Source organism: Hypanus sabinus, chromosome 10 (genome assembly GCF_030144855.1).
Source record: "Hypanus sabinus isolate sHypSab1 chromosome 10, sHypSab1.hap1, whole genome shotgun sequence".
Taxonomy (NCBI): Eukaryota; Metazoa; Chordata; class Chondrichthyes; order Myliobatiformes; family Dasyatidae; genus Hypanus; species Hypanus sabinus.
The window spans coordinates 34,795,706-34,818,357 of record NC_082715.1 but is presented as its reverse complement, the minus strand read 5'-3'; the positions used below and the strand labels follow the sequence as shown (position 1 = coordinate 34,818,357).

The window sequence follows — 22,652 nt, the reverse complement described above, 5'->3', positions numbered from 1 at the left end:
GTTTTCACTTCTTCCAGACACGCGACAAAGCGTTTCAGCACCTTCCCTCTGGACAGCCAGCGATAAAAACACGTTGTAGCAGTGTGCTACACGCAGTCAGTAAACTGCAGTCAAAGATAGCTTTATTCGAACTAAACAGCCTTGCTTTTAAGCCTCCCTCAACCCGCCCCCCCATGGGCGCGGATGCTGCAAAAGACACGTACTCACAAACCCCCGTAGGCTATCTCCCTTAGCCTGAACGCTGGCTAATTGTGAGCCGGTTCGGATGTGTCAGGAAATGGGTCGCCACAACGTCTTATTTAGATTGTACAAGATCACCATAATCTTCAAATTTAGATTTACATTTCAAAAACTAACAAACTAACATAAAATACATTTTAATTAAATACTGACCATGTAGCGGTGTGCTACACGCAGCGCTAAAATTACGACACGGAGTCGGTAACTGCAGTCGAAGGAAAAAACTTTATTCGAAATCTTCAGCCTCACTTTTAAGCCTCCCTCAACCTGCCCCCCATGGCGCAGAGGCTCCAAAGCTCTGTGCTCGCAAACCCCCGTAGGCTATCTAATTTGTGAGTCGGTTCGGATGTGCCAGGAAAAGGGTCGCCACAACCAATTATTTCCCAAAGCAACAGGGAGCCGCAGCACAGACGTAAAAGAGCCACATGTGGCTCTGGAGCCGCGGGTTGCCGACCCCCGCTTTAGGGGAATCCTTGTCTGTTGAATTCTTTGAGGAAATAACAGGCAGGATAAACAAAGGAGAGTCAGTAATCTTGTTTACTTGGATTTTCAGAAGGCCTTTGGCAGCTTAACAAGATAAGAGCTCATGATGTTACAGGGAAGATACTAGCTATTAGTAATTGGTGGTGTCTTACAAGGGTCAGTGTCAGGACTGCAGTGTCAGGACAAGTTATATGTCAATGATTTGGATGACAGAATTGATGGCTTTTTGGGTGACACAAAGATAGGTGGAGGGGTAGGTAGTGTTGAATAAGCAGAGAGTTTGCAGAAGGACATTACAGATTGGGAGAATGGGCAAAGAAGTGGCAGATGGAATATAGTGTAGTGAAGTGCGTGGTCATGGTGCATGCAATAAAGGTGTAGACTATTTTCTAAACAGGGAGAAAATTCAAAAATTAGAGGTGAAAGGGACATGGGAGTTCTTGTGTAGGATTCCCTAAAGATTAACTTGCAGATTGAGTTGGTGCTAAGGAAGGCAAATGGAATGTTAGCATTCATTTTGAGAAGACTAGAATATAAGAGCAACAATGTAATACTGAGGCTTTATAAGGCATTGGTCAGACTACACTTTAAATATTATGAGCACTTTTGGGCCCCTTATTTAAGAAAATGTGTGCTGGAATTGGATAGGTTCAGGAGGAGGTTCAAGAGAATTATTCCAGGGATGAAATGGTTAATGTATGAGGAGCATTTGATGGCTCAGAGCCTGTACACACTGGCATTTAGAAGACTGAGAGGGGATCTTATTGAAACCTATTGAATATTGTAAAGCCAGAAATAAAGTGGAAGTGGAGAGGATATTTCCTATAGTGAGTGAGTCAAGGATCAAGGGGCATGGCCTCAGACTAGAGGGACCTCCATTTAGCACAAACACTAAGATGAATTTGTTTGGTCAAATGTTACTGAATTTGTGGAATTCATTGCCACAGATGGCTGTGGAGACAAGTCATTGTGTATATTTAAAGCTGAGGATGATAGATTCTTGATTCATCAAGGCGTAAATGTTACAGGAAGAAGCAGGAGAATGGGGTTGAGAAGAATAATAGAGCAGCCATGAGGAATGGTGAAGCAGACTCAATGAGCCGAATGTCCCAATTCTGCTTCTCTGTCTTACGGTCCAAGTCGTAGGATGTGTCATATTACAATACACCATTAACACAATGTATCTGTGCCTCTGAACCCTATGTTCCTCTACCTCTTTTGGATACGTTGTCCGTGGCATATATGTATAGGATATCTCTAGATGTGGATGGTTCTAATTATGTGAAGAGAGTTGAGATACTGGAACTGATAAACTGAGAAATGTTTAAAATGATTAAGTATTTTGATAGTGAGGGAGGAAATGTTTCTCATTTGGAGAAGTCAGCAACTAAAATGTTAAAAATTACCACACAGGGAATGAGGAGAAAAATTGGGAGGAATATGTATAATGACATAGATTACAATCACTCATCTTTAGGCAAAAGCACACATCTCAAATGGAATTGTGTCTATAAACCAAGGAGAACGCTATGTTTTGTGGAGGACCAGAGCTGTGGGATTTTTGTTAAATGTTAGATAAACAGCTGGTCCGGACCCAATGACTGATTGGTTTCTGTATTATATGGTATTTATAACCTACTATAACAAATATAAAAAATTTATTGTGAACAGTTAATTGAAATGTACATTATACAAACATGTTTATGGTGTACTTAAGGTACTTATCTACCTGTACCTGTGCAATTTTAAAACGCTGAGACCATCTTACATCTATTACACCTTAATACTGATTTTCTTGTATTTTAGTAAATAATCGTTTTACATTACTTCAGAGATTTAAAATTGTGTTTCCTTTCTTTTTTGTCAAGCTATGCGCTATTTCAATATGGCCATTATAAGGACGGAATCAGAACACTTCAATTCCTGGAATGTCACACACAAAATTACATTACAGAACCACTAACAGTATAACGAGGGCATCGAAAAGGATGAGATTTTATGGACACAACCCCAGCACGATCAGTCGTTCAACGTCTCTGCTTTCCTATCTATAACGCTGACACACTTGTTGCCTTTGATGTAAAACCGGAGAGGTTTGCTAACCCACTCCCCTGCATACCCTATACCAATTCGGCTCGTGGAGATTATATCAGCTCCGACAATGGCTGCGGGACCTCGTTCCATCCAGAGACCCGTGTCCGTGGCTAAGTGCTCCTTGTTGAAGCTCTTGGTGATGTCCAGCGCTTGGCACAGTTTGGAGGGGCCGTTACACAGCTGGTGGTCTTTGAGGGGTTTGCCCCCTGCCCTCCTCCGCTGGCCGCGGAGCCCCCTCATTGCGTCCAGCCCTTGCAGAGGCTCCAGCGAGCGCACCAGCACGGCTGCTCCATCGCCCTGGCTCGACACGTTGAGGCAGAAGTAAACGCCGTAGATCTGGTAAACGTACAGCGTGCCCGGGCTCATGAACATCGCCTCATTCCTGAGGCTCCGCCTGCCGCCGCGGGAGTGCGAGGCCTCATCCTCCCCGCCCAGGTAAGCTTCGGTCTCCACGATCCTGCCCCTCAGCTCGGTGCCGTCGGCCAGCTTGCGCACCATCACCTGCCCCAGGAACTGCCGGGCCAAAGCCACGCAGGGCCGGTCGAAGAAGTCCCACAGAAGCCTGCCAGGGTGCGACAGGCCAGCGGGACGTTGCTCGGTGCAGGCCGCGCCGCCCTCCCGGGTCTCCTCTGCCTTTTCAGCAGCCGCCTGCAGTAGGCTGGATGGCCCCGGGCTTGCGGTGTGCACCAGCCCCCTTCTCCTCGATGCCATTCCAAGCAGAAGCCGCCGCCGCTGCCGCTCCTCACCCGCGGAACAGGAAGTAGGAGCCAGTCCCGACAGACGACCACTCCGGGCGTCCGGGGTCACCCCCAGCACCTTGGCTGGTGTGTCCCAATTCAAACACTCTGCTGCCACAGCACACTTTAGCGGTTTTGCCTTCAGCCGAGCAAGTTAAAAGAGCTACAACGTTCTCGCTATTTAACCCTGTTAATTTACCTACAGTCTGTGTGCCCTTCTTTGTCAAGAGACTCTTTTAGAAATTCAAATCCCCCCGCGGCCGTGATGGAAATTAAATTCAGCAATCCACGGTTTCAAAATTAAAGAGCAACTAACTATTAAGAATCAAAATCTCCTGACTACAGTACTGGATTGTAAAAAGAATCCTGTTCACTGATGCCCCTAGGGGAGGAAATCTGCCATTAGGTGTGAGTCCAGACCCAGCAGCATGATTGGCTCTGAATTTGGAATCGGCAATAAATTCCAGTCAGTGTCTCACAGATCTTCGGTAGTACATTCAAAAGAAAGATCAAGTTACTCGCTCCGAAGGTTTCCCGAACCCAAGCGATTACATTAATATAGATGATCTCAATTCCTCACATTACGCCCCCTGAATCCTCATCATTACCAGTTAGGTTTTTCAGCCAGTCCAAATCCAAAGCTGCTTCTCGGGTTTTTCTATATCATCTGGCCAATTCACCTCAAGTAAATGCTGATCCTGACTACTCTCACATCAATCTACCCCGAGCGTCCCAACGCCGAGAGCTTCAAGTCGGTCGGGAAAAAAAACAAGGCATCAATTTTGTTCATTTGATGTTACTCACTGTGGTATTTTTAAATGGTATAAAGTATATTGAATAATTACGAATGGGTGAACCACATAGATTCACTCCGCCTCTTTCAATGCCAATACTAAATCAGAAATTAATATCTATATACCTCGTCTAAGGTTAAAGCACGACGTAGTCCGCACATCTGGGAATGACGTTGGGCAGAACCGAGACAACTCAGGAGTATCTGAGGAAATCACTAGGAAAAGTCAGCTCTTGGGACAACCGGCTCTTCAACGATGGAAACCGCGACAAAACAGCTCATGACATACAGGAAAGTTCTGTATGTTTTCAGATTTAAGTGTCCTTGCTCACTATTTCCAGGTTCCGTAATCACTGACAGAAGTTACACGTGCCTGCATAAAAATTGCGAATTCCTGTTAAGAATTCAAGATGCCAGCTTCCTAGTAAATTTCTGTTCAGTTTTTTTCCAAAGCAACCTCGAACTCTAAGCTCAGGGCTTTGTTTTTTCCATCCTCAGTGTTAAAGGCTCTGCAGTGCTTGGCATCATATCGTCACTCAGCACCTGCCCACCCTGGCAAGGCGACTGATTCAATTCACCGGCTGACCCTTTCCCTCCATGGGGATGTTAAATTTGGATGGATGGAATGAATCCCTTGTTCCCAAAGCCACGCTTTACTTCAGTGGGTTTGTTATTCCGGGGAGAGAGGGCCCTGCTGAACACCCAGTCATGACTGGGCCTTTGCGTAGGAGTGGTGAGATGTAAAAGAGGCGCTGAGGCATGAGGCAGAGCTGGCAGTACCCTCCTACACTGGCTGGTTCATCACGTCGGAGGATGCCTGTCTGTAGAAAGTCCGGTGTTCCACTGGAGTCACCAGCTCCAAGTCTTTACATTGGCGGACGGCCGCGGCGCCCGCTAAATGGGCATCACCACCACCGCGAGTAGATGGATCATCGCAACGACTTCTTTCTGTCATGTAAATGGGTGGTGGGTAGCAAGCTGGAAGCAGGGAAGAGACGGAATGGAAGAAATCGCCATTACTTCACTGCAACAAAATACAGTGCTGTATAAAAATACCTATCATCACAGACTCCTGTAAACATTCAATGACGTAACTGCAGGGTCGGCGTGCGGTGGACAATGTAGTGGCTATGGCCCGAAGTTAGCCGGGGAGTTTGATTAGAACGTGTTCCTATCTGCGATCCATTAAATCTGAATTAAAATCCACAGTCACGACAAAATAAAAAGGAATCCATAAAAGGCTGCAGATGCTGGTATCGGAAGCAAAAGAAGCGCAATTTACCAGAGCAACTGAGAGCGCCAGGAACAGTCTGCAGAGAACCTCGACTATCCAGATGCTGCCCGTCCCGCTGAGTTTCTCCAGCAGTTTGCTTTTATTGAAAACTGTAGAAAGAATCCTACTTTGTAACCACACTGAAAATAATGAATTGCTGAGTGACATCACGATGTCCCGTAAATTGCCACTCTTTTATGTATGGAATACTCTGTACAATGAAATGTGTAGCTGATCGTCAATAAATTACCATTGTAACAGTATTGTGCCATAAATGACAGCGGTCAGCATGAGAAAGCGTGCTTAATACGATCCTCATTGCTGAACGGGTGCTTGCCCTCTTCTCATTACTGCCATTGGGGAGGAGGTACAGGAGCCCGAAAACCCACACTTTACCTGTTAGGATCAGATTCGTCCCCTCTGCCATCAGATTTTTGAATAGTCCTCGAGCCCATGAGTGCCACCTCGCACATTATTTGAAAGTTTTAGTCATGTAGCAACTTACTGTAAGTAATAATTTTATGTCTTACACTTTGCTGCCAACACGCAATTTCACTCCATATATCAGTGATAATAAACCTCATTCTGATTCGGTTTCTCAGAATGTTTTTGCAGATCTCAGATGTACGCTACACTCAACTGCACAGCATGTTTGCTTATAACTGGATCTATCTTTTTGTTTGCTGTTAATCAGAAAGCGAGGATGCCCCGATATCTTCACATACTTAAAATTGAAGAATGTGCTCTATTATAAATAACACCAAGTATTCGGAAGCAAACGATTGATTTTAATGTCTTACTTTTACTGTATTTAATGCAGGCACGTTTTGACGGCGACAGCAAAATTGGAATGTTTTTATTTTGCGCTGCCTGTATTTTGCCAAGTCTTTGACGGCAGTGAATTCCAAGAAACGCCAGGTTCAGGTGTGGATGACGAAATGCTGAGGGGTAGCTGGGTTGAAAGCCTCCACAGAAACTTGGACAGCCCAAGTGAGAGATTCTTCTGATGCTCACCCGGCGGAATTCGGGCGTGGAGGTCGCGTAGCGCCATCATGATTGGAGTAGCAGCCACATAGACTGCCAAAAAGCCCGATAATGCAGCGAGTTCAGTGATCCAAAAAAAACCTTTTGAATAATGTAGAATTTCTTCCCATCAAATCTGAAGACAGTCTAACAATCCGAGTGACTGGGAATACTGTCGATCGGCTCTGCGGGAAATATTTACTCGTTAAAATAGACGTATTTACTTGGTGTTTTTCCATGCTTTTTCTTTACCATTCATTTGTTCAGTGTTTGCTGGACTTTTTATACTTATATATGTCCTTTTGGAGACGAACACTAGATCCCTCTCTCGGGGCCACTATGTAATATTATCATTTCGTTATTGTAGGCTAAATGGCAGGTTTGATTTGATACAATTTCATGGAAAAATGTCACAGTTTCACCTGCAGCCTTCAGAAAGTTTAAACTAAATTTATTATCAAAGTACATATGTCACCTGAGAGGCATTTTCTTGCGAGCATGCACAGTAAATACAAAGGAACATAATAGAATCAATGAAAACGGACACACAAAGGACAACACGCACAAAGTGCGGGAGGAACAGTCAGAAGATGTCACCCAGCAATTTAACGTGCGGGGGAAAAGAGTGAACAGCCGGCATTTCGAACCGAGGCCTTTCACCAGGATTAAATGATGAAGGATCTCAGCCCGAATCGTCGATTCTTTACTATTTTCCACTGATGCTGCCTGGCCTGCTGAGTTCCTCCAGTATTTTTTGTGTGTCGCTCGGATTTCCAGCATCTGCAGATTAGTCAAACAAAAGACAACAAACGATACAAATAGAATAAAAAAAACCCATAATTAATATTAATCGGTAACGCTAAAGCAAATTCAAATAGTAGAGCTATATTCTAAAGACGAAAATATGAACTTTGGACTAGATAAGTGCAAAACATTAAACATAAAGGAAGGTGCAGCAGAGCTAGTGGAATATAAAATAGAGCAGCAGTATACTATGTATACAGGATAGAATGCGAAACATAAATATCTTGGATATTTATCCCAGATAAACTACATAGTGCAATAAAGGGATTTGTTTCAAGGCTTAAGAAGATCTGCCAAATAGAACTCAATAGTAAAAATATAACAAAGGCAATAAATACTTTCCCTGTACCCATATTAACGTATTCTTTTGGCAAAATATCTTGGTCTGAAACTGACCTGGAAAATTTACAAAGAAAAATAAGAACTGAAATGACAAATTTTAGAAAACATTTAGAATAGCACTACCCGGGACAGAAAGAGGAAAAGAAAAACAGGCAGAAATAATTACATAACAGTCATATAAAAACATATATTTTCATCAACGAGGACAGGATTTAGTACCTCCTGCAAGCATATGTAATTCTGATCCTTAGTGGTACATGCCAGTAAACCTAAATGAAACCACAACTCCCCCCCCCACCCCCAAATTAAGAAATTATCACTGCAGAAGAAAAAGTTAACCAATGGAAGAACCTGACCCTTCATGGAAGACATCCCCACAATCTGAGCAGACTAGATGTTGACAAGGAAGTGTTGAACTCCTGGCTCAGATTGGGACTCCTCTTCCCAGAAACGGACGGGCTCCTTGTGGCAACACAGGACCAGGTGGTTAATACAAAAATATAAAAAAACACAATAAAAGGCCAACAGATTGAAGACAATAAAAGCAGAAAATATCAAAAGAAACCAGAAACAATCCAGCATATTACAGAATCCTGCACCATTTTAACTCAATCTGATTACTGACACAGGCACAATCAAAATGGCAAATATCATTCATCAAAATCTTGCTTTAGAATACAAACTCCATACTTTACTATAAATACAAGCCTGATCCAGTTTTTGAGTCCCACAAATTACATTACTTCAATCCATAATAACCATCCACATATCATATTACAGGACACAGAGTGTATTGAAGTGAGGCAAAGAGGCAGCAACTTTATGAACCCTACACAGATCACAGAGGAGGAGCTGTTCTTCGTCTTGAGGCAAATTAGTGTGGATAGCTTGCTTGGGCCTGACATGGTGTTCCCTCAGACACTGGGGGAGGCAAGAACAGTAATTGCCAGAGCCCTAGCAGAGATATTTAAATCATCCTTGGTGACAGGAGAGGTAGCAGAGGATTAGAGGATAGCTAATGTTATTCCACTGTTTAAGAAAAGTTCTAAAGATAACCCAGGAAATTATAGGCTGGTGAGCCTGACATCGGTAGTGGGAAACTTATTGGAAGGGATCTAAGTGACTGGATATATAAGTATTTGGAGAGACATGGATTCATTAAGGGTAGTCAGTATGGCTCTGTTCATGGTCCTTGCTCACTATTTCCAGGTTCCGTAATCACTGACAGAAGTTACATGTGACTGCATAAAAATTGCGAATTCCTGTTAAGAATTCAAGATACCAGCTTTCTAGTACATTTCTGTTCAGTGTGGCAGATCAAAGGGATTTGGGAATACAGGTCCATAATTCATTAAAAATGGGGTCAAAGATAGAGAGGGTCATACAGAAAGCTTTTGTCACATTGGCCTTCATAAATCAAAGTATTGAGTATAGGAGATGGGATGTTATGTTGAAGTTGTATAAGATGTTGTTGAGGCCTGTTTTGGAGTATTGTGTGCAGGTTTGGTCACCTTCCTACAGGAAAGATATAAATAAGGTTGAAAACGTACAGAGAAAAATTACCAGGATGTTGCCAGATCTGGAGGACCTGAGTTATAAGGAAAGATTAAATAGTTTAGGAATTTACTCCTTGTAATGCTGAAGATTGAGAGGAGATGAGATAGAGGTATACAAAATTATGAGGTGTATAGATAATGTTTTTTATAAAATGGCTTTTCCCATTGAGGTTTGGTGGGACTACAACTAGAGGTCATGGGTTAAGGGTGAAAGGCGAAAATTTTAAGGAAAACATAGGGGAAACATCTTCACTCAGAGGGTCGTGAGAGTGTGGAATGAACTGCCAGCGCAAGTGGTTCATGCGAGCTCCATTTGAACGCTTAAGAGAAGTTTGCGTAGGTACGTTGATGGTACAGGTATGGAAGGCTATGATGCTGGTGCAGGTCAATGGGAGTAGGCAGTTTACTTAGCTCGGCACACACTAGATGGGCAGAACGGCCTGTTTCTGTGCTGTACTTTTCTATGACTCCAAACAAGGAACAACAACTTAGTTAATAGATATAGCCATTCCAAACAAACGTAACATACACATATAACGTGAAAAAAACACCAGGCATATTAGAAATTAAAAGATGAAATTGAAAGACTATGGAACATGAACATTGTCCCAATAGCAATAACTACGACAGGTTAATGCACAGTAGTATTAACCAATTAAGCCTATACAGCAATATTTATATAAATCTCCAGAAAGTCACGATAATAAACTCGACTAGAATAGTTGCAAAGTTCCTAGCAATTGAGAAATATGTATGCATGGCTATGCTTGGACCTCAGTTTTACCAGAGAAAAATATAACACTAATAATGTAATAAATATCGAGAAGGTGAGATGAAGAGTCCTTGAATGATTGTGGAGGGAAGTTATGGCCTCTGGTTCAAGAGCCTGATGGTGTGGGTCTTGAGGCTCTTGTAAATTTACTTAAGTAAACGTTACTTATCTACCGCGGCTGGACTTCAATGTCACCTGGGTTTACAAAGGGTTAAATTTTACCGACAGTGTGGGACCATGGTGAGTCCAGAAGGCAGTTCCCATTTAGCCGCTCAGCAGCTCGCATGCGGTGCAGCAACACCCCTTGATTCATAAAATTTGCTCCTGGCATCTCAGAGCGACGCTTCCTTTTTGTTGGAGAAATAACTAATAAACAAAATGACACGGAAGAGCCAAGGCTTGACTCCACCCGTGGCTAGTCCAGCTGAGAAGTCCGTCCAACCCACGGCGTAGGGTGGACAGGGGTGCCAGACGAGAGCGGACGCGAGCTGAAGGGAGGGAGGTCGGACTCGGCTCGGCGTACCCGCAGCCGAAGCCCCTGCGTCGAGGAAGCAGCGCGCAATGCAAGCCTTTCATGCGGCTGATGTGACTGACTGACCTGAGTTCCCCTCAGCGCTGAGGCACCCCAATTCTTCGCCTGCATCCTCTCTGGTGCCGGGCCAGCGTGGTCGAAGGGCTGTATTACCGCCGATCATTTTCTGTGGAAACTAGACCAAAACAAAACAAGGTGTGTTGTGGCCATTTCCGATCCGATGGTTTCCGATTATTCTCGATGTCCAACTTGATTAGACAGCCAGGAAAATAGAACAAACTTGCGCCTCTCAGCCGGGTTGTAAAGGACGTCCCCTCATGTTACCTTCCGCAGAATCAGATGAAGCCGTTGCCATTTTTACCGATTGAGACTTAATGTAAATAGACTACATTTCAGGTAACTATACAATGAAGTTGAACTTTCGTATAAAGATTCAGTTAAGTAAAATAGTTCTTTTCAAAGGAAAAGATTAAGACGATCAGTGAGATGTATCTGTATGATAAAGGTTGTCTATTTGTAATCGCCAATATTTAAAGTGAGGGGTACAGTCTTTCAGAAGATGAATGGAATCCAACCAGGAGAAAGTCAAATCTTTCCGAGGGTGACAGGATGATAATATCGTTTAACATCAGTACGGGGACGGGATATCGCCATGATAGAGTTAACTTTGTACTTAAGTGAGGTGAACTTTCTCAGATCGCTCGCCGTGTTTTACAACTGTCGTTTATTATTACTGTTAGATGGGATATTGCCAACAGCGAAAACCCCGAAGCCCTCGTCCCTCACTTTTTAATTCAACTAAAGCCACCTGCACCCCCCCCCCCCCCCACCCCTCAAATACTCGGAACATCATGAATCGCTGGATTACACAAAGGCACAAAGTCAATTAATTTCAAATTAACCTTAAAGACATAATAATTGGTAATTACTTCCGAACAATCTCTTTGGTACTGAAAATTAGCAGCAGCAATTGCCGATTCCCACTCTTTCAGATTTCATTTATGATAAGTGATTTTAATTTAATTTTTTTTTCCTTTTTCACTCCTACTTGGATCTTTTGGCTTTTATTTCGCTTTCTATTCCTGCTCTGAAATTAAAACCGGTATTCTCACAGGCACTTCCTGCTTTTCAACACGGTTCTGAAGTTCATTTGGTAAAGTAGTTTTGCCTGCTTGCCACAGGTGTCCTGCAGTGGCTGCAGCCTTCTGCAACTTGCATTGCAAAGCCTGGAAGTAAGTTTGTGGACTAATGGCAGATGGAGTTCAACCCAGATAAATGTGAGGTGGTTCATTTTGGTTGGTCAAATATTTTGCAGAATGTTAAGACTCTTGGCAGTGTGGAGGATCGGAGGGATCTTGGGGTCTGAGTCCATAGGACACTCAAATCAACTGTGCAAGTTGACTCTGTGGTTAAGAAGGTGTACAGTGCATTGGTCTTCATCAATCGTGGGATTGAGTTTAAGAGCCGCGAGGTAATGTTGTCAGATCCCACTTGGAGTACTGTGCTCAATTCTGGTCGCCTCACTATAGGAAGGACGTGGAAACCATAGAAAGGGTGCAGAGGAGATTTACAGGGATGTTGCCTGGATTGGGGAGCATGCCTTCTAGATTGAATGATCTTGGCCTTTTCTCCTTGGAGTGATGGAGGACGAGAGGTGACCTGATAGGGGTGTACAAGATAATGAGAGGCATTGATCGTGTGGATAGTCAGAGGCTTTTCCCCAGGGCTGAAATGCCTAGCATGAGAGGTCATAGTTTTAAAGCGCTTGGAAGTCGGTACAGAGGAGATGTCAGAGGTAAGTTTTTTTACACAGAGAGTGGTGAGTGCATGGAATGGGCTGCCGGCAGTGGTGGTGCAGGGGGAAATGATAGGGTCTTTTAAGAGACTCCTGGAAGGCTACATGGAGCTTAGAAAACTAGAGGGCTATGGGTAAAGCCGAGGTAGTTCTAAGGTAAGGACATGTTCCGCACAGCTTTGTGGGCTGACGGGCCTGTATTGTGCTGTAGGTTTTCTATGTCTCTATATGAATGTACCCAGGCTCTGGTCATTCCCAGCCCATAGTGGAATTCTGTGCCTTGCTCCTATTTATATATTTAATTATAGGATCAAAATAGCAAGAGCACATTTATTTTATGTTGCTTTGCATTCCATTAGTACTGGAAACAACAGTACTATGGTAAGTGCAATGTACCTGTATCTTATCACAGAACTGGGCTAGACAAACACATGAGAGAAAGGAATACAGGGGATTTGATGAAAGCATTAGAAAAGGACAGGGAGGTACAGGCAGTAACTGAAATGCTCCCGAGCAGATTGCATTTGTAACCACACAGCTGAAATTGGACTCAGCTAGAAAAAGTTTATGAAACATGAAAGATTTTCTTTGTTGCACTGTATTTCATTATACCCTGCAATTAATAAATAAAATAGAGCATATGTGATTTTAAAATTTTCATTCTAAATATTCATAGTATGCAAATTACAAAAAGATTTAAAGTGCTGCGTATTTTTCAGTCTGTGTTTTTTAAAAAAAAATTCCAGCTCAGAGAAGTGGTTGGTTTTTCTCGCAGCTGTAAAAAAATACAGAGGGAATTTTGGAGAGGTGGTATCTAGGTATAATTGAATTGAGATGTATGGTTTGTTTTCACACAGAATTTTCTGACAAATTCATGTTACCAAGAAACTGGGCAACTACTTAGAGAAGAGATTTTTGTAGGGCCCCATGAAGAGGACAAAGTTACAGGGTTAATTGGATTGCTCATCCAACAGGACACACAGGCACAATGAGCCTTATGAAGATAAGACATAGGAGCAGAATTAGACCATTTGGCTTATTGAGTCTTCTTCATCTGATTTATTTTCCTTCTCAAGCTCATCTCCTGCCTTCTCCCTGTCACCTTTGATGCCTTTACTAATCAGGAACCTATCCACCTCCGCTTTAAATATACCCAACGACTTGACCTCCATGGCCATCTGTGGCAATGAATTCCACAGATTTACCACCCTCTGGCTAAAGAACTTCCTCCCTATCTCTGTTCTAACGAGACATCCTTCTATTCTGAGGCTGAAGTAGGACAAGATCAGATCATTCAGTGCCTCAAACCAGCAACAAGATACTGACACATTATCTTAGCATCACTTTCCTGTACTAATGCTGTAACTAAACATAACTTACATTCTGGGTGAAGAAGTCCCTGAATGGCTGATCCTTTATTATGTAATTGCCTCCCCTTTTTCTGGATATCCCAACCAATAGATGATCATGCCTGCATTATCAAGCCCAGAATTAAGATCATTTCTCATTCTTCTCTACTCTAGAGTACACAGCCACAGATTATATAATCTCTCCTCATATAATAAATGTATTATCACAGGAATTAATCCAGTGAAACTGTGCAGCATTCCCTCTATTACACACCCATTCTTGCTGAATATCAAACATAGAACTGTACACAGTATTGAAGGAGCAATCACCCTTCATGAATCTGTATTAAGACATCTTTATTCTTGTACTCAACTCTTCTTTAAATAAAGGACAATATACTATGTATCTTCCTAATTGATATGCTTGCGTATTAGCTTCAAGTGATGCACATACAAGATCTCTCAGACCTTGATCTGTGCTATGGAGTTAGACTATTCAGCAGTAAATAAGCTCTAGCCAACTTAAGTGGAAGTTTTCTCAATGTAATATTCTAGAAGATTGATTCATTGAACACTATGTCTTCAGAATAACAGAAGGTTTTAAAGTCAGTGAAGCTTTGAAGAACAACTTTTCATAGGTTGTTTCTAAATCTATTTCTAGAACTAAAATCTGTTCCTGAACTCACATCATTTGCATCCCAAAGCTTTGAATGTTTAATATTTATCTTCAGTGATAAGATGCAAAGATTGCAAATGGTTTTGCAGGGTATTTGGGGTGGCTGACCATTTAAGTTTGAGCAATTTAAATAAATATATTTAAACTAAAGAATGCTGATGACATAATATAAGTAATTGGGATTTTTAAGAGGACAAAATATAATACTAAATTCTGCTAATGGTAGGAAGTAGAAACAGAATGCTGTGATATCTCAAGGAGAAAAGTGTCTTGTTTGTAATTAATCTTTAGAAATATCGGTATTCCACAGAGTTGTTTTTTGGCAGCTGTTTGAACTGAGTTTAAGAGCAGAACTCTTTAAAAATAATTTGGAATCTGGGCTGTAAATGTGCTTTATTAATAAAACTGATTATTATTGTTAGTAATATTTATCAAATCTGCAATCCTCTGTGTGAACGTTCATATTTGTGTGCTGATTTTTGCAGCAAATAAAAATGAAGACGGGTTTTGTCATATTCTTACAAGAAACCCTTTGTAATGCTCCTGAAGATTGTTATTGAGCAAAATCAGAAACAGGAGCTGGTTGTTAAGCCCGTCAGACATGTTTCACCAGTCTATGAGCCCTTGGTGGATCAAAACACAAAACACAAATTTTGTATTTCTTTCTACCCCCTTACTTATCAAAAATCAATCTACCCTGCCTTAAACATATTTAAAAAGACTGCTTCCCATGTCCTTTGAGGTTGCGAGGTGCAACGACTCATGACCCTCAGAGCGAAATAACAGGAACCCTCAACAGTTTGTGAAATGGAGAGCACTTTATTTTCAGATGGTGCCCTCAGGAAGAATTACCCTTTCCATTTACACCCTATGACCACCTGTCATATATGTTTTACTAACACTTAAGGAAGAAATCCGCCTACATTTCTGGTATGATCTGTGTGACACCACAGAATCTCTTAACAATTTGTCTCTTAATAAGTTCGAGGTGACTAGATGTGGACGATAAAAACTTCAAACCAGTGTCACATGTGGCACAAATAAACTCAATCTTTCATTATTATAAAATTTTTCAAACTGCAGTTTACTTACCATTTGATCACACTTCTGACATGATATATTCTATTTCTCTTGGGCAAGTAGCCCAATAAAAAATACTGTAACTCACTAAAATACTGATTTGGCCTTTCAGATTAATGAGCAGCTGACAACACTCGGCAAGCATAACATCTTAATAAGGTCGCCAGTTTCATTAAGTCTCAGACCAAAAGTGTGAGAGATCAAAGTAAATGCATTTTGTATTTTATGTGCAGCCATTTATCACCTCTCCATTTCACTAATAGCCGTTTTCAGGATTTTGCTGAAAATGTCGCAGTGGCCAAGTCCATTGCTAAGTGCATACTTACGTTAGTTGCACTGGCAATTAACTTTGTATAAAGGAAAATATATTTTCACATGGAGATGAGGAAACAAATTCAAGAGTATGGGAAATCTCAAAAATTTTAGAAAAGCTAGAGAATATGTCAGTGGCTAGAAGGGAAACACAATGCTGAAGATCTATTTATCGTGTAGATTGAGGTAGATCCATTTACAGCTTTTATCTCTTTTAGTTTCTTGACCACTCACCTGCAAACTAATTTGTTAATTTTGATAAAGAAGTTTGGCTTGGCCACCTAGACTGATTTATGTTGTATTCCTGTTATTGTACTTTTAGGTGAACATGCTCCGCTTTAATGTCTGAGGAAACATATATTTGTTGGTTTTATTATCTGTGGGCAGTTCGCATGTGGAGACGAGCATCAAATGCTGTTGACAGATCATCAACCCTTTCGTCTACCTGAAAGTTGTTGGTCTGTCAGCACGTTCAGATGTCCGTGGAGGAATGCAGCCAACTGGCTCATTCCAGACTACAGCAGGACCTGCTGCGGAACGCACTGTAGCCACCGCAAGGGCTCGGTGAAGAAGGACCACAGTGTAGGTTTTTTCTCCCGGAGAGGAAAGGGTCTGGTTGGGGAAAGGAAGCCCCTCAATTATTTTTCCCCTCCCCCTCCTACTTTCAAATCTCTTACTATCTTTCCTTTCAGTTAGTCCTGACGAAGGGTCTCGGCCCGAAACGTCGACAGCACTTCTCCCTATAGATGCTGCCTGGCCTGCTGCGTTCCACCAGCATTTTGTGTGTGTTGCTTGAATTTCCAGCATCTGCAGATTTCCTTGTGTTTTCCCCTCAATTATTTTAATAGATGGTATACTACCCCAGAGTCCCACATGAATGGCAGCAGAGATCTATATCAATGTAATAGAGGAATACGGAATGCATACGGAAAGGAGCGTAAAGAATGAAAAGCCATTGAATGGTTATTCTTGTAAATAATTTAAAAATTATGAATAAAGTTTATTTGTTTAAAAATAGGCAGTTTAACAACTTATTAAGCATTAACTTTTTCAAACTTTGCTCTTAAAACACCTTAATAGATTCAAGGAGGACATCAAAATGAATGCTTAATATTTTGAAACGCATTGGTGATTGATCATCAGTTTATTGTTGTCAGATGTACTGAGTTAAGATGAAAAGCTTTGTTTGCGTACCATCCAGACAGATCATTCTATCCATGGATGCATCGAGGCAGTACCTAAGGAAGACAGAATATATCGCGGAGTCCCAGAAAAGGTGCAAGTAGGCAAATAAAGTGCAAGGGCCACGATGAAGCTGATTGAGAGATCACAGCCATCCCAGAGTCTTATGATAGCAGGATAAATTGTCCTTGAGCCTGATGGTACATGTGTTCAAGCTTTTGCGTCCTCTGCCTGATTGGGTGTGTGAAGAGAGAATGACCAGGCTGCGAACGATCCTTGATGATGTTGGCCACTTTCCTGAGGCAGGAAGAAATGTAAACAGAGTTAATAGTGGGAGGCTGATTTGCATGATAAAATAGGCTATGTTTTCAACTCTGCAATTTCTTGCGGTCTCGCGCAGAACTGTTGTCGTACCAAGCTGTGGTGCATCTGGGAGATTTATTTTTTTCTCTGTTTATGAGCAAAGAGTGACTTCATGGAAGTTTGGTTTAAACATATTCTTTGTTTGGACCTGATAAAGTAACACAGAATATTCACAATATAGGTATGAATGTTGTGGAATTCGAAGTGGTTTCTATTAATTTCAGCCTTTCCTTTAGAAGTTAGGAAACTATGGACCTCGCCCTCTAATCTGGAAGATCACTATTGACAGCAACTGCTGTTATCTGCAGATAGCCCTTATTTGAGTGGTACGTTTTAAAAATCATAAAAGAGATTATTCTTAGCTTACATTGTGGGGCCTTGTCACATTTCAGTTAAAGTATTAATCTGATTTTTAAAGTACTTAAATGTTATGGGTATAAAATTAGAGAAGTTGTACTTCCATTGTATTGGGCTATGGTAAAACCATATTTAGAGTATTGAGCACAGTATTCGCCTTTTTTAGGTAAGTATGCTAACACGCTGGAGGCATTTTAGAGAAGCTTTACTGAACCAGTATTTGGAATAAGTGGGTTATCTTAGCTGTAAGGATCAGTTAACAATGATGAAGTAAAAGCGTAAAATGTCGGAAGCTCTCACCAGGCTCAGGAAACATTTGTGGAGGGAGACATGTATGATGTTTATGTAGACGACTCTTCATCAGAACTTTTGTTTCTAAAATTTTCTGTTTTTATGAGAGATTTCCAGCTTCTGCAATCTTTCTGACTTTCATTTACCATTGTATCTTTAGAAGAGTGAAAGGGGATTGGATTAAAATATAAAAGATTCTGAGAGGTTTCTTCATGAATGTTTGCAAGAATGCTTTCCCATGTGGGGACCTAGAACTAAAGGTCACAGTTTTACAATGAGTGGTTGCCCATTTTAGATGGAGATAAGATTTTTTCCCTCTCAGATACTTGCAACTGTTTGGAATTTTCTTCTTAAAGTCTTTTAGCTCAACTAGATGAATTGTTAAGTGAAGGCTACCGGGGTAGATTGGAATGAAGAATAGATGTATTATTAGATTAGTTTTGATCTTGTTGAACGGAGAAGCAGGCTCAAGGGGCTCAATGGCTTACTACCTTCCTATTTTGTATGATGGATAAGACCGTAAGATATAGGAGCAGATTTAAGCCATTTGGCCCATCGAGTCTGCTCCACTATTTCATTATGGCTGACCCATTTTTCCTCTCAGCCCCAATCTCCTGCTTTCTCCCCATATCCCTTCATGCCCTGACCAATCAAGAATAAACTTCTGCCTTAAATAACATACAGACTGGGCCTCCACAGCTGCCTGTGGCAAAGAATTCCACAGATTCACCACTCTGAAGCTCATGAAATTCCATCTCGTCTTCGTTCTAAGAGGACACCCCTCTATTTTGAGACTATGTCCTCTGGTCTTAGACTCTCCCACCACAGGAAACATCCACTCCACTTTCAATCTATCAAGGCCTTTCACCATTGACAGGTTTCAATGAGGTCACCTCTCATTCTTCTGAATTATAACCAATACAGGCCCAGAGCCATCAGACACTCTTCATATGACAAGACGTTCAAACGTGAAATCATTTTCATGAAACTCCTTTGAGCCCCCAACAGTATCAGCACATCCTTTCTAAGATAAATGGCCCCAAACTGCTCACAATACTCCAAGTGAGGCCTCACCAGTGCTTTATGAAGTCTCGACATTACATCCTTGCTTTTGTATTCTAGTCCTCTTGACATGAATGCTAACATTGCATTTGCCGTCTTCACCACAGATTCAACCTGCAAAATAACCTTTAGGGAATCCTGCACAAGGACTCCCAGTCTCTTTGTGCCTCAGTTTTTGGTAACTTGTCTGCAGTTAGAAAAAATTCAACCTTTTCATTTCTTCTACCAAGCTGCATGATCATACACATCCTGACATTATATCCCATCTGTCATTTCTTTGCCCATTCTCCTAATTTGTCTGTCCATCTCTAGCCTCTCTACTTCCTCAAAACTACCTGTCCCTCCAACTATCTCCATATTGTCTGCAAACTTTGCAACAAAGCCATCAATTCCATCATCCCAATCATTAACATATAATGTAAAAGGAATCAGTCCCAGTACAGACACCTGTGGAACACCACTAGTCACTGGCAGCCAGCCAGAGAAGGCTCCGTTTATTCCCACTCTTTGCTTCCTGCCAATCAGCCACTGCATTATCCATGCCAGAATCTTTCCTGCAATAGCATGGACCGCATGTGTGGCACCTTGTCAAAGGCCTTCTGAAAATCCAAGTACACAACATCAACTGATTCTCCTTTGTCTATCCTGCTTGTTATTTCTTCAAAAAATTCCAACAGGTTTGTCAGGCAAGAATTTATTGAACACCAGACACACAAACTGGTAAATTGCAATAAACAAACAAACATACACACAAAATGCTGGTGGAACATAGCAGGTCAGGCAGCATCTATAAGGAGAAGCACTGTCGACGTTTCGGGCCGAGACCCTTCATCGGGACCCTTCATTCAAATTGCAATAAAAATAGTTTTTATTTGAAATTGGTATTGTCAAGTCATATAAGACTTGCTGTAACATGGCAGCGTGCTCCTACTCAGCATCCTCTTGAGGGAAAGCCAAAGGTGTGTGTGTGTATAAAGAATCCTTTAAGGAAGTGCAAGATCAGACCTGAGGACCTGGAGGATGTTGCTGCTGTCCATAACACTTGGCGACAGCTGCGTTGGGATGAGGTTTGTATTCTGGACATGGAAAGAACAACCAGAAGACAGCAGAAGAGAGCAGGAAGAAATGCAGCCATGGTTGCCATCACTACCCCCAGCACTACCACATATACATGTCCCACCTGCAATAGAACTTGTGGGTCCAGGATAGGACTGTATAGTCATGAAAGATCTCACCGTTAAAGGAGTGGACGTCGTCATTGGATTCCGATGGACAACCGAAGAAGAGTGTGAGAGTGTGTGTGTGTATATGTATGTGTGTATGTGTGTGTACATTTTTTTTGCATGATTGTATGTTTGCTTCCGATCTTGAATGTGTTATGAGTGCCATGTGCTGCGCATGTTTTCACTTTTGCCCCGGAGGAACGCTACTTCGTTCGGCTGTATTCATGAGTAGTTGAATGATGATTAAACTTCAACTTGAACTTCCATTTCTAATGACCTCTCTTGACTGCTTTCAATGAACTATGTGCTTGTACTGTTAAGTCCCTTTGTTCTTATGCTCCCCGTGCCCCTCCATTGACAGTGTCAGTCTTATACTGGTCTAACTTTAAATGCAAACTGCGCTTTTTCTGCTTATGATAGCTGTTGTTCTGTAATATGCTATCTGGGTGTGAAATTGCTAACTGAATTCTGGCTGAGACAAATTCAGCAATATTGCTTTCAAATGATGTCCCAATCAAAAGTAGATGGAAATGTCATAGTCTGAAGCCAAAGGATTCTTTGCTCAGTTAAAGAGCTAGCTCAGTCTGAGAGCAATAAGTGATTTTTATTTATTTAGCAATACAGTGTGGATCCCTTCAAACCACACCACCGCAGCAACCCCACAACTCCGATCAACCCACCTAATGATAGAACAATTCACAATGACTAATTAACCTTCCCGGTACACCTTTGGACTGTGGGAGGAAACCTGAGCACACGGGAGAAAACTGGGGAATTATTCTTTTTCCATGATGAAGATAATTATCAGTTTTTCAATAGGACATGAAACTCATTGGACTGGAATAGGTCTAGTAAAATGGAATTACCTCAATGACTGACAATCCAAACTGCTTATCCTAGAAATTTATCATGTAGTACGACATTCCTGTGTGGAATTTTAACAATAAACTTGAATTTGAAGTACATCTTGGTGACGCTGAAAGGTGTCTTGCCCGACCAGATCCCAAATCACGGAGTCTCTTGTTTAGGGCTTGTTACAATTTGCTGCCTTTTTTGGTAAAACATGCTACTTTCTGTAGGTGTCCCAGCTTCACTGGCTTGCTCTTCTCACCATGACCCCACCCACCATACGAAGCTCACAGTGCCGATACCTGCTTCCACCACGTCCCACCTTCACTGTGACATGTGATAGGGAAGCCTCTGTCTATCTTTCTGACAATACCTCTAGTCTGCAGTAGTGGAGTGAGTGGCTTCAAGGTCTTACTGCAAGTTAAACATGAACAGACTGTGCTCTATTGTACAAACCCCATTTCCAGAAAAGTTGGGATATTTTCCAAAATGCAATAAAGACAAAAATCTGTGATATGTTAATTCACATGAACCCTTATTTAACTGACAAAAGTACAAAGAAAAGATTTTCAATAGTTTTACTGACCAACTTAATTGTATTTTGTAAATATACACAAACTTAGAATTTGATGGCTGCAACACACTCAACAAAAGTTGGGACTTTTAAAATAAGATTGAAAAGTGCCCAGAATATTCAAGTAACACCCGGTTTGGAAGACTCCACATTAAGCAGGCTAATTGGTAGCAGGTGAGGTATCATGACTGGGTATAAAAGTAGCGTCCATCAAAGGCTCAATCTTTGCAAACAAGGATGGGTCGTGACTCACCCCTTTGTGCCAAAATTCGTGAGAGAATTGTTAGTCAGTTCAAAAGGAACATCTCCCAATGCAAGATTGCAGAGAATTTAGGTCTTTCAACATCTACAGTACATAATATTGTGAAAAGATTCAGAGAACTCAGAGACATCTCAGTGCGTAAAGGACAAGGTCGGAAACCACTATTGAATGCGCGTGATCTTCGAGCCCTCAGGCGGCACTGCCTAAGAAACCGTCATGCTACTGTGACAATTATAGCCACCTGGGCTTGGGAGTACTTTGGAAAATCATTGCCACTTAACACAGTCTGTCGCTGCATCCAGAAATGCAAATTGAAACTGTATTACGCAAGGAGGAAGACATACATCAACTCTATGCAGAAAAGCCAGCAAGTTCTCTGGGTCCGAGCTCATCTCAGATGGACCGAAAGACTGTGGAACCGTGTGCTGTGGTCAGATGAGTCCACATTTCAGCTAGTTTTTGGAAAAAACGGGCGTCGAGTTCTCCGTGCCAAAGATGAAAACGCCCATCCTGATTGTTAACAGTGAAAGGTGCAAAAGCCAGCATCTGTGGTGGTATGGGGGTGCATCAGTGCCTACGGCATGGGTGAGTTGCATGTATGTGAAGGTACCATTGACTGGGAGGAGTA

General features: G+C 41.8%; 2 protein-coding genes across 2 annotated transcripts in view; one reads left to right on the top strand and one right to left on the bottom strand.

Moving 5' to 3' along the window:
- Window positions 1-446: 446 nt before the first annotated feature.
- Window positions 447-4,417, bottom strand: mpg (N-methylpurine DNA glycosylase). The gene has a single exon (XM_059981645.1). It carries the CDS (start codon window positions 3,526-3,528, stop codon window positions 2,743-2,745), a length of 786 nt encoding a protein of 261 aa, XP_059837628.1. The 5' UTR covers window positions 3,529-4,417; the 3' UTR covers window positions 447-2,742.
- A 5,825-nt stretch (window positions 4,418-10,242) lies between these two features.
- blk (BLK proto-oncogene, Src family tyrosine kinase) overlaps window positions 10,243-22,652 on the top strand; it is a 75,863-nt gene continuing 63,453 nt past the window's right edge. The window contains exon 1 of the mRNA XM_059981644.1: window positions 10,243-11,045. The gene's annotated coding sequence lies outside the window, so the exon portion shown is untranslated. The remainder of the gene's footprint in view (window positions 11,046-22,652) is intronic.